Source organism: Myotis nattereri (genome assembly GCF_964212035.1).
Source record: "Myotis nattereri genome assembly, chromosome: 4".
NCBI classification, from domain to species: Eukaryota; Metazoa; Chordata; class Mammalia; order Chiroptera; family Vespertilionidae; genus Myotis; species Myotis nattereri.
In genome coordinates this window covers 16,802,800-16,814,711 of record NC_138079.1, presented here as the reverse complement: position 1 = coordinate 16,814,711, position 11,912 = coordinate 16,802,800, and the positions used below count along the sequence as shown (strand labels likewise).

The window sequence follows — 11,912 nt, the reverse complement described above, 5'->3', positions numbered from 1 at the left end:
ATGGCGAGCCCGGCGCGCCCAGAGCCCGCCGAGGAAGGATGCCCGGCTCGGGCTGCCGGGGAGCAGGAGCCGCCGCCCCGGGCTCCCCCCGGGGAGCGGGGGGAGGAAGCGCCGGAGGAAGGGGCGGCGGCGGCGGCGGCCGCGGGGCGGCAGGTGGAGGAGGCCGCCGGCGAGGTGGCCGCCGCGGTGACCTGGCTGCTGGGGGAGCCCGGGCTGTGGCTGGGCTGCTGCGCCAAGGAGCTCCTGAGCTGGGAGAGGCCGCTGCGCACCGTGCTCGGCTTCGCCGGGGCCAACCTTCTGTTCTGGTGAGACCTCGGGGTTCGGGCGGGTGTGTGTGGGGTTAGGGGGCGTCCAGGAGGGCGGCCGACCTTAGGGCGCTTGGGGTGGGGGTGCGCGCTGGGCACTGCGGAGTAAGAAGTGTCAGCCTTGCCCCACTTTCTTGGTCACCTTTCTGAGCAGGTAGACACCCACTTCAACTCTGCTCCAGAGGCACTGCCTGTAAACAGTTGTCATCGTGTGTGTGTGTGTGTGTGTGTGTGTGTGTGTGTGTGTGTGGTGTGTGTGTGTCTGTCTGTCTCCTGTCTCACAGGCCAGGTCGTTGGCTGACCCGCCTGCACCTGTACCGGTAGGTGTGCCCAGCATACTCCTTAACTTGGGCTTCTGCTTTCTAAAACTCGCAGGTTTTGACCTGTTCCCCCAAAGCATGCCCGAGCCATCGTGCTTGAACTTGTATTCGTTCTTGCACCCCCAGCAGGCATCTCTGGACCAGCTTACGTACATGCTCCAGACTGCCACCTGAGATGGGCACTGAATGATTTGTTTTCCCTTCCCGGGAGGGTTGGGTTCACTGTCTTGACTCCCCCAGGAGAAAACAGGAGGCAGCCAGATGGATTATATACACCCCCACCCGAGAGGTGTACACAGTGAGGAAAACAGGCATATTTTTTAGGTGAAATACAGAGAGAATACACAGGAATGGCTATGACAAGCCCCTCATCAACAGGTTTGTCCCTCCATATGGACCCCATCACCGGCAAGGACCGGGGAAGTGTCTGGCTCCTTCCTTGAAGACAGCTCCGTCATCTGATGGAGGGCGGAGAAAGGCCTTCTTTGTTTGCAACCCTGTCCTCATAACAAGCATGGCCCACACCGTGCAGATTAAGCAGGGCTTAGGTAACAGGTATCTTGTTATAGGGCATAGATTTCTTAACCTTAAAGTTAGGAAATAAGTGCACAAGTCATTCATACGTAGCCTTCTGTTTTCTAGGTGAATCGAGCAACTCAAAGATTTTTTTCTTACAGATCTGTGCTAGTCCTGGCTTTCCCTAAAAACTTGCTGTCTCTTATTAGGGCCCCTGAATGTGAATTAACTTGGCTTTGGGTCTCTTTGCTATCAGTATTTCTAGAGTTTTTTCCAAATTTCTTGATCCTGTTGTGAAGTTATGTGAGCACTCAAAATAAGGGGAAGATGTTGTGTTATGCTAGGTGGGTTGTGCCTCACTCATTTTTCCAATGTGGGATGTATTTTTAAAATCATTTTTCTTATTTTTAAATTTTATTTATTAAAAAATAGCTAATAGTCTTATAGTCCAAAAGTTTGATGGTACAGGAGGATGGACATTTTGAAAATTTCTTCCCCGTGCCTGTCTCTGGCTACCCAGTTTCCTCCCAGAGGCAACCAATGTTACCAGTTTCCTTGTATCTTTCCAGATAATGCATATTTCAGCAGGTACTCAACATTCTACCCAAATTGAAGAATACTGCCTGTGCTATTCCTCTTCTTAGTATGTCTTGGTGATCACTTCCTTGTTCTTTTTCAGCTGCATAGAATTCCATTGTAAGGATGTCCCTGATTATTTAACCTGTGTCCTACTGATGAACTGAGGTTGTTTCTAAACTTTTGCTATCTCAGTGTTATATGTAATGGATTTGTACATGCACTATTTTGCATATATGCAAGTACTTATGTAGGATAAATTCCCAGAAGTGGGATTGTTGGATCAGAGGGGACATGCACTTGTAATTTCGATGGATATCACTAAATTATTAGACTGCCTTGGAGTTCTACCAATTTATACTTCAACCAGCAATGTGTATGACTGCTTGTTTCTCTCTACCCTTGCCAACAGCATTTTCTCTAACTTTTTGATTGCAAATCAGATAGGTAAAAAAGGGTATCTCACTATGGTCTTCAATTTTTATTTCTCTGGGGTTGAGTATTTTTTCCTATGGTCAAGGGTCATTATAATTATCTTTTCTTTGCATTATCTGTTTATAAATAACTTTTATCCATATTTTTGTTGAGCCATTGGGCTTTTTCCTATTGATTTGTAGGAACTCTTTTTATATTAAGGATTTTAGCCTGATTTCTATAATATGAGTTGCAAACATTTTTTCCTATGATGTATTCTGTATAACCTCTATTGAAAAGAATGACTTCTGCATAAAATAATTGAAGGCATATTTGGCATTATTCGAGTGATGTCTTCTATCCATTTGGTTTTATGAGTTCTTTGGAAAGGCAAACATTGACCAGGCCTTCAATCCATTTATATCTTTGATCACCTCTTTTATTTCTTTCCAGTTTGCAGTGTCTACATTCCATGCATGTATTTTCTTTGATAGAAAAATAATAGTACGCTTTTTAAATTATGAAATATTTGTTAACTGGAATTTCTGACTCATTTATTAATTTCATTAAAATTTTGGACTTTTCCCCTTTGTTGTTTCTGGGGTTAAACACTTTTTGGGGACATCATTTCCTTTAAATAGTGTAATTTTTGTTGTTGTTAATTCTCACTTGAGAATATTTGTTCATTGATTTTTAGAGAGGGTGTAAGGGAGGGGGAAGAGAGATAGAAAGAAAGAGAGGGAGAGAGAGAGAAACATAGATGTGAGAGAGACACATTGATTGGGGTTGCCTCCCACCCGAGTCCCAACCAGAGCCGGGGATTGAGCCTGCAACCTAGGTACATGTTTTTGACTGGAATTGAACCCAGGATCCTTCAGTCCTCAGGCCAACACTCTATCCACTGAGCCAAACCAGTTAGGACATAAGTAGTGTACTTCTTACCAAGTGATCTTAAATGATGATGTTAAAACATTCTGTGTCCCAGTCACTCTAAAGCTCTATATTTTTAATGAGAAAAACAAAAAGATCAAGGTTAGAAATATGAGGAACCCATATCTTATCTTAAGCAAGAGTGATGTTGTTTCTACTTTAATTAGTATTTACTTATTTCATTTTTGTGGAAACTAACTTTTCAAACATATATTTTTGAATGATTTAATACCTGGTACCAGCAGTAACTTTCAGGATTTTGGGTTTGAGTTCAAAAGCTCTAACATATATTGCCTCCTCATTATCTGCAAGATTTTAGTACTGTGAACTACAAAAACCAACATTGAGGTATGGCCTTAACAAAGGGGTATAACTCAAGGCTGTGTGAAGCAATTGTGTTAGAAGAGTCGGAGAAAGGCCCAGCCGGTGTGGCTCAGTGGTTGAGCATCAAACTATGAACCAGGAGGTCATGGTTTGAGTCCTGGTCAGGGCACATGCCTGGGTTGTGGGTTTGATCCCTAGTGTGAGGCATTTGGCAGCCAATCAATGATTCTCTCTCATCATTGATGTTTCTCTCTCTCTCTCCCTCTCCCTTCCTCTCTGAAATCAATACAAATATATTTTTAAAAAAGAGTCAGAGAAAGGATAGGTTATCCTGATGCAGTTCCAGGGGAGGGGTGGCATTGTGGACAAGAAGAAGTTGTGGGGTCTTCATGAGGAGATCGTGCCTGGGCCAGATCTTGATGGACAGGAATGTTTTGGGTAGATCTAGTACATGGTCAGCAGCCTTCCAGCCCTTAGGAACTGTACCTGATATTTCAATCACTATTGCCAAACTGATGTGATGGCACACGGGTTGGTAGAGAAAAGTGGGAAAATGAGACTGGCTAGGTGTTTTGGAAACACATTTTGGGGCAATGGTTTCCTTGAATGTCATGTTATGTCTGTGACTTGTCTTTTGTTTAGACAATGGGGACAAAACAAAAGCCACCTCATTAATGTATCCATGAATATTTTCATGGGTAAGTAAATTGTGTTCCATTTATTCCATTTATTCCTGCCGTCCCCTGAATACTACCTAACAAAGCTACAGCGATAGGCAACAACATGGATGAGTTTTTGTGTCGGGGCGTAGGGCTCCCTTCTCCACATCCAGCACAGAGAGAGAGCGCGAACCGGTTCTTTCAAGTAGAGGTGCTTTTGGGATTGAGAAATGAAAGACAGACGCAGAAATAGAAGGAAAAGCTGGGTCTGGGTAGGCTTCTGTCTTCTTCTGGCAGAGAGGCAGAGAGACCAAGTCCCAAAGCAGCGTGTTTATTTTATAGTCCAAATTCCCCAAAATACCAGGAGGTTTCACCAAAACTCAAGATAAGGGAGGTATTCCCGGTGCTTGGACTGGATTTACATAATAAAAACCCATTCCCTGCACCTGGGCTTTGAAGAGTTGAGCTGAAGGCATTCTCACCTTTTGGCTAGAAATGCCCCCAAGGAAGGGCTATGCCCATGCCTTGGGTTCAGTCCACAGGACTTAAAGGAGAGCCATGGCGCCTTCCCTGGCAGAGGGCCTCCCACAAGTTTTAAAAATGTAATTTGGGGCAGAAGAAGCACACAGTAATATGTGCAGAATGATTCAGTTTTTTAAAAACGTTTCAAAATGTGCAAAGCTGAACAGTATTGACTGGGGATAGACACATAGGAGATAAGAAAGACACATTTCTTATTCCTGAAATCAAGAGAGTGGTTGTTCCTGGGATGAGTGAGAAGGTGTGATCCCAGGGGGACATATGGAAGGTTCTGGGGTACAGGCAGTGTTGTATTTTCTGACTTGGGTAGCGGTTACATAGTGTTCAAGTTATGAGTATTTTATAACTGTGTATGTATGTATTATCTATGATCTATGTATTTTATGGAAAATACTAAAGTATTAAATTATGCTAAGAAATGGTACTCGCTCAGAGCTCCGCGGAGTTTGATAAAATGCAGACCACATACAGTGTTTGCTTCAAGAACAGCATGTCCACGACCTGAAATAGATGGTGTGGCGCTTAATAGTAGTCTGAGGGCTGTGTCTCCCTTATTTTATCAAGGAGGGACATGTTTTTAAATTCTCTTAAAAAATTTAAATTTTATGTATTTTCAAAAAAATTAGCTAATACCGCCTCACAGTTCAAAAGTTTAAAAGTACAAAGGGGCCAACAGTTTGCAGATCTCTTTCCCACGCCTGCCCCTGGCTACGGTTTCTTCCCAGAAGCAATCAGTGACACCCGATGGTAAACACAACATAGAATGGAATGAACCCAATGAAACGGAAAATGCCCATTTGGTTGTGGTTTTAAAGAATTAACTGTTTGCAGTGGACCATCAATAAAGTGCACAGACTCCTAAGTGTACAGTCCAATGTCACACCTATGTAACAAAGGCAACCAATTCTAGGCCATTCATTCCATCACCCCGAACGATTTCCTGTCAGTACCCACCCTGGGGACTGACCTGCTTTCCATCACCATAGATTCTATTTGTCTTCCCTAAAGTTGCACATAAATGATACACCATCTATTAGGATGTCTTTTGTGTCTGGCTTTGTTTACTCAGCGTACAGTTTGGAGATTCACCCCGTTGTGCATATCAGGTATTTGTTCTTTGTTGTTGGTGACCAGGCTGCCACTTCAGGGATATGGCACGATTTGTTTATTCACTGGTCAGTTGATGTTCATTTGGGTTGTTTTCAGGGTTGGCTCTCATGAATAAAGTTATTGAAAAAAATTCCGACAGAAGTCTTTGTGTGAGATGTCTGTTTTTGATGAGAGGAGTGGCGAGCTCTGACGCATGTTTTCTGCGGCCACATGACGGTTGCCTTGGACAGGCAAGGGATGGAGCAAAATGCCCCTATTCTCAGGCTCCTGGCGGGTCACAGCACTGACATTGGATGCCTTCCAGCGCAGCCTCCCTCTCGGGGCACACTGTCTCTGCAGCCTAGAAAGTGCCCTGATGGGATTTAGTATGGAACCCACAGTTGGAGGCTTGGCATACAGGAAAGTCTAGGCCTTGGGCTTTTCCCAGAGCATCTGGCATCGCATGACAACATTACCCTCCATGTGTGTGAATAGTGAAACTGCAAGAACGTGATTTGCCTGAGGTGACGGCACAAGGGCAGGAGACCTTGGGTACTATGGCGTCTCAGGCTGGGCACCCGTGTAATCTGGAATGCCCAGGACCCACTGGGGGTCCTTGGGGTGCTGTCCTGTGGGGTTGGTTTGGAAGGTTGCAGGGTCCAACTCGCACTTGGTGTCAACAGCCCCTCTATTCCATCACCGATGGTGCCTCCAGCTTGTTAGAGGAGGGCTGGAAGGGCTGGGCTTAGGCGGACACCTCTTCCTCCCATACCTGGGGACCAGGGGGAAAGGCAGGCGTGCCTGTAGTGGACGTGCCCAGGAGTCCTTGGACAGTGTTGACTGATATCTCTTTGAAGGAGGAACGATCTACTGAGATTGAGAAGGCTGAGCGAGGACGAGGCTGGCTATATCTTTCGTGGGGAGGATAGCAGGAAATCACAAATAATTGGGGGGAAGCGCTGGATGACATTGTTTTCCTGGTTTTATTTATGTCCGGCCATTTCTACAGTAAATACATTTTTATCAGGTCCCTGTATTTTCATCTTTGTCCTCATAGACCAGTTTTTTTCAAGCTGCATTTTTTTCATGGACTAGTGCTAAATTTAGTATTGTGGCCACCTCTATGCTGTATTGTATTAGTAGTCAGTATTGCTCGGGAAATGACAGAAGAGAGCTCAAAAGTGTCTGTAGTATCCACATCTCTTTACATACATGCTTTCAGAAGCATAAAACTCTGAAGTGTTTTCAAAGTTTCTTCAGGAAGATTTTCATTTCCTTTTAAATGTTTTTGTCTTGATTTCAGAGAGGAAGGGAGAGGGAGAAAGAGGTAGAAATGTCAATGATGAGAGAGAATCATCCATGGCCTGCCTCCTGCACGCCCCACACTGGGAATTGAGCCTGCAACCCAGGCATGTGCCCTGACCGGAAATTGAATTGGTGACCTCCTGGTTCATGGGTTGAAGCTCAAACACTGAGCCACGCTGTCTGGGCAAGATTTTCATTTTCTACATGCTTTCTTCTCTGCTTATTTCAGTTATTTGGGAAGGAAATATTTTTCTCTTGGGGATGAAGGCAGCACTACCTAAATGAAAACACGCTGGGCGAGGTGTGGCCACTTGCATGCTCCACATGGAGTCTTAGAACTGGGAGAAGGAGCTGCAGCCACCCATGGGCCAGCCGGCCTCCCATCTCTGCCCAGACACTGAGCGAGCCTTTCATTGGAAAGATAACCAGATGACGCCAGCACTCGCTCAAGTTGTGGCCACGCCTGGGTTACTGGATACATCGATTTGGATACACTGCTGAGTAACAGCCGGTGTTCTTTTGACAAATTGGGGGCACACTTTCTGTGGCCTTACATGATTTCACTTGGGGATACCTGCAGTGATCATTGATTTTAACAATGACCATTGATTGGGCTCCTGCTTTGTGGCACTTGGCATAGTTATTATTTATTTCTCACACCACCCAGCAAGGGGTCATTGTCCCATTTTGCAGAGGGGAACGTTGAGGCCCAGGGCATTTAAGTCACTTGCCCCAAGATGACAGTATGTGGCAGAGCTTGGATTCCAACCAGGCTTTTGTACATTTTTCCCCCTATCAACTAGACTCGCAGCCGTGGGCAAACTACGGCCCGTTTGAAATGAATAAAACTAAAAAAAAAAAAAGACCGTACCCTTTTATGTAATGATGTTTACTTTGAATTTATATTAGTTCACACAAACACTCCATCCATGCTTTTGTTCCGGCCCTCCGGTCCAGTTTAAGAACCCAGTGTGGCCCTCGAGTCAAAAAGTTTGCCCACCCCTGAACTAGAGCCTTCTGCAAGGGAGGTAAAATGAGTGTGACGTTATATGGCTTATCCCATATGTCTTCTACAGGACCCAGTGAATTTACTTCTCAATTAAAACATTGGCTGCCTCCCACATAGCTGGTTGTCTCTTACCTGCTTTCAGGAAAGAAGCTGATTTATTTTTCCAAATAAAATTTCATCACTAACCACAGCTCCATTCTACCACCTTTGTTTTCCATTTTCCAGCGTTAATTGCAAAAACCTAGAGTGCATCTCTTTGAGTTGTCAGGTGGTCCAGCTTCATCATGTTGGGTGCCCTTTTGTGTTTGCCTTTTTGATTGGAGGGTGGCCCTTTTTCTCCAGGTAAAAGGTCGTGTGGACCCCGCATCTTCTCAGGTGGCTGTGCTGCTTGATGGTGTCGAATAGCACCTAAAACATGTGTCCTTTGGGCTGTGAGCCTGGGTGCGTTTAGTGTTGGGGATGGCATCCTGTCTTTAAGGAGCACTTCTGCCATACCCTGGGGGAGGGGAGCTGGGCCGTTGGCTGGCAGTGATGGCGGCGTCTTTATTGACAGAGCAGGGGAGGATGTTTGGGGACTCAGACCCCCTGCTCCTCCGGCCCATCTGCAGAGCCTCCCTGCTCTGTTTCAGCTCTTACTGCTCCTTCCGCCTCCGAGGCTCTGCCTTTGCCCAGCATGTCACCCACAGCCCCCCCACTGTCTCAGTCCGCAGTCACCGCCGTGGGTCATCCCTGCCACCTTCTCTGGGTCCTGCCTGTTAATTTCAGTATTTAGATCTGCTTGTATTGTTCATGGTACCTGGAACAATTTGAAGTTATTTTATTTTTCTGTGGGTCTGTTTTTCTAGTTTTTAGAAACTTAGTAAAACTCTGTTGACAACCAGTTACGTAAAAAGAAAACAATTAAAGCTACATTTATAGAATATGTAGTAAATGATATGGAAAGTACTGCATATGGAAGTCAGTCACTCTCTCTCTCTACACATACCTGCATGCTTTCTCTTTTTCGCTGTCTCTCAGATCGATTAATCCCAACTGACTTTTAATAAAAGCCAAGACATTTTCTTGTCCCATCTCTTTCCACTTCCTGGTTGTTTCTCAGAGCAAATATTGTTAATGATTTGCTTTTAGCTCTCTTTAGGCTTTTCTAAATAATATCCTTAAAATGCCATTTTTTTTTACATTATTTATAATTTGTTTTTAAAAATTGTGAGGTATAATTGACATATAACATATTAGGTATACAGTATAATAATTTCATATTTATATATATTGTGAAAAGATCACCACAATAAGTCTAGTCAGTAGGTTACTTTTTTAAAAAAGATTTTAAAAAAATATTTTTAATGATTTCAGAGAGGGAGAGGGAAAGAGAGAAGTATAAATGAAGAGAGAATCATTGATCAGCTGCCTCCTGTATGCCCTCTACTGGGGATTGAGCCTGCAAACTGGGCATGTGCTCTGACTGGGAATCGAACCTTGACACTCTGGTTAATAGGTTGACACTCAACCACTGAGCCACACCAGCTGGGCTGTTAACATTTTTTTAATGCCATTTCTTGATTGAGCAATTTGAGACATTATTTTGTTTCCTCCTGCCCTAATTCACACACACACTCCCTTCCCCTCCTCCATCTACTGTAATGATGTCACAATTTTTGGGTTGATCACTTATCGTTGTGACTGTGTAAGCATTGTTTATACATGAACTAAGGAGAATGCCATGTTTACAGTACTGTGCTTGTACAACTTCATTTTGCTGTTACTCTTAGCAGTTTTTTCTATTTGATCATCTTAATTTTCCAGCATTTCTGGAAAACTCCTTTTGATAATGCGTCAAATGTATCAGGCTGCCAGTTTGAGTTCCTCTCTTTTTATCCTTTTCCCTGGAGCCACCCCTCTCAGAGTCCTCACCCTCCTATACTTATCTCATGTGATTGTCCCCAGGGCCTGCTGTCCTCTTAGGACATCTGCATCCGTCACCCCGTTCCTTCCCTCCTCTGCGGGAGCCTCCATCACTGGGCCCATGCTGCAGACAGAGTCAGGAGAAGTCACAGCCTCGAGCGGGAGGCCCCTTTTCTTCCCCTTAAGAACATTCACGAAGGTTTAAGGTTTTCTTGTTTGTTTGGAGTCTCTCATTTCTGTTTGTTTTCCCCCTGTTACTGGACTCTTTCTTGGTGAACTCCTTCTGTACTGAGAGAGCACATTCTCCACCTCTAAGAAAGTACAAAGGAAATGCATGTTGTGAGAACGCCTGTGCAGGAAATATCTCTGTCTCACCCTTCCAGCTGGTTGCTAGTCTGTTTTGCTTTAGAGTTCTGGGTTGGAAATAATTTGCTCTTAGAATTTTGAAGCATTGCCCTTCCTGTCTCCTCTCTTGCTTCCAGTGTTGCGTTTGAGCAGTCGGATGACTTTCCAAGGCCTTTCCAATCTCTTGTAGATGATTGGTAGCAGGTCCAGCTATTGATTTCTGATGGCTGATATTTAGGTAAACAGGGAATTGGCCAGACTGCTGTATTATCATCACTAGTGCTTGAGCGCTTAAGGGCAAGCTTAAAGCATTTCTTTTTTTCTTTTTTCTTTTTTAATTAAAATATTACAGAGAGTATTAGGCATGTCTCCTTTTTTCTCCCCCTTGACATTCCCCTGGCTTCCCCCACCCCCCAGTGTCTTGTGTCCATTAGTAAGTAACATTTGTCTGTTGCATGCATATAAGTAAAGCATTTCTTTTTGGCTTTCATACTTCCAGGACTCAACGTTGGCCATATAAAAGCTGCCATTGTAGTCCTGTGGACTTGAACACAGGGCTTCTGTGTGCCTCCAAGGGGTACTCACACATAGCACAGCTTGCGTGGCACCCCCTGCGGTTGTGCAGGGAGGCTGCCCTGGCTGGGGGCTGGGGGCTTTGCTGAGTCATGCCCTGGGAGGTGGGTGTCAGGCCTGGCTTTGCGGGTACACATAGAGTCCTAGAATAGACTTCACCTAATGAACCGAAGGTGGATAGAATTCATGCTTTGCCTTTGCATGTACTCAAAACAAACATCCTAACTTGTCATAGGCCAGGATGCGACCAGGATGTGCTGAGTTAGAAGAGTGTCACTGCTATTTACATTTTAGGTTTGGTTGGGAGCTTCAGACCACGTAGGTGCCACTTTCTGCTGGTCAGCTTCCAAAAAAGCACCCTGGCACTTTCGCTCGTGTCTTGTGGGTCCGGGGTAGCAGAGTTCAGCCAAAGAACCATAACATGAATCTATTAAAATCCTCTAGGACCCCGAGCTCCCCAGTGCTTTGAAGGCACTAACCTGTTTTTCCGTATTTCAAACAGCCGATGGAAGATACTTATTTCTGTGATCAAGTTACACCAGCTCTGACCTAGTAAACCAGGTTGTTTTGTTAGCAGCTAAACTCTTTCAAAAGACGGCATCTGTGTGAGGAAACAAAAGGCAGGGACTCTGCTCCGGCTTTGGCATCACCTCATTGTCTGGCTGAGGAAACTGAGTCCCAAGCCCCTCCGTGAGCTGGTGACAACGGGCCGGCCTTGGGGCCTCCTGGCCCCTTTTAAAACTGCTGAGCGTTGAAACAAGCGTGATGAAAGCTTGGACGGCAAAATAAGAGTGTTCCCTGGTGCCAGGATCACTGCTCCGAGTTTTCAGGTCACTGCGGGAAATTTACTGTATCGATCCAGCCGCGTCTCGGGGGTCTTGAGAGTCTGGGGAAGGAGTATGGACAGATCTCCCCACGGTTTGTCGGGATCCGCAGAAGCTCCCAGCTGTGAGCTTCAGACCACATCCTCCCTCCTTACCCCTGTCCACGGAGCCGAAGTTTGTTAAAAGTCAATTTTGACAAGAGGAGACAATTGAAGACTGTCTTGCTCTCGGTTGTAATGGCGCAACGTGAGCACATCTACCTGAAACAAGATGTTTAGCAC

At 45.1% G+C, this 11,912-nt stretch overlaps 1 protein-coding gene across 1 annotated transcript in view; it reads left to right on the top strand.

The window, feature by feature from the left end:
• Positions 1-11,912, top strand: part of RETREG1 (reticulophagy regulator 1) — a gene marked incomplete at its 5' end in the record, with an annotated part of 97,806 nt that continues 85,894 nt past the window's right edge. Inside the window, one exon of the mRNA XM_081090546.1 lies at positions 1-305. Within this exon, the coding sequence (XP_080946672.1) occupies positions 1-305 (305 nt within the window). The remainder of the gene's footprint in view (positions 306-11,912) is intronic.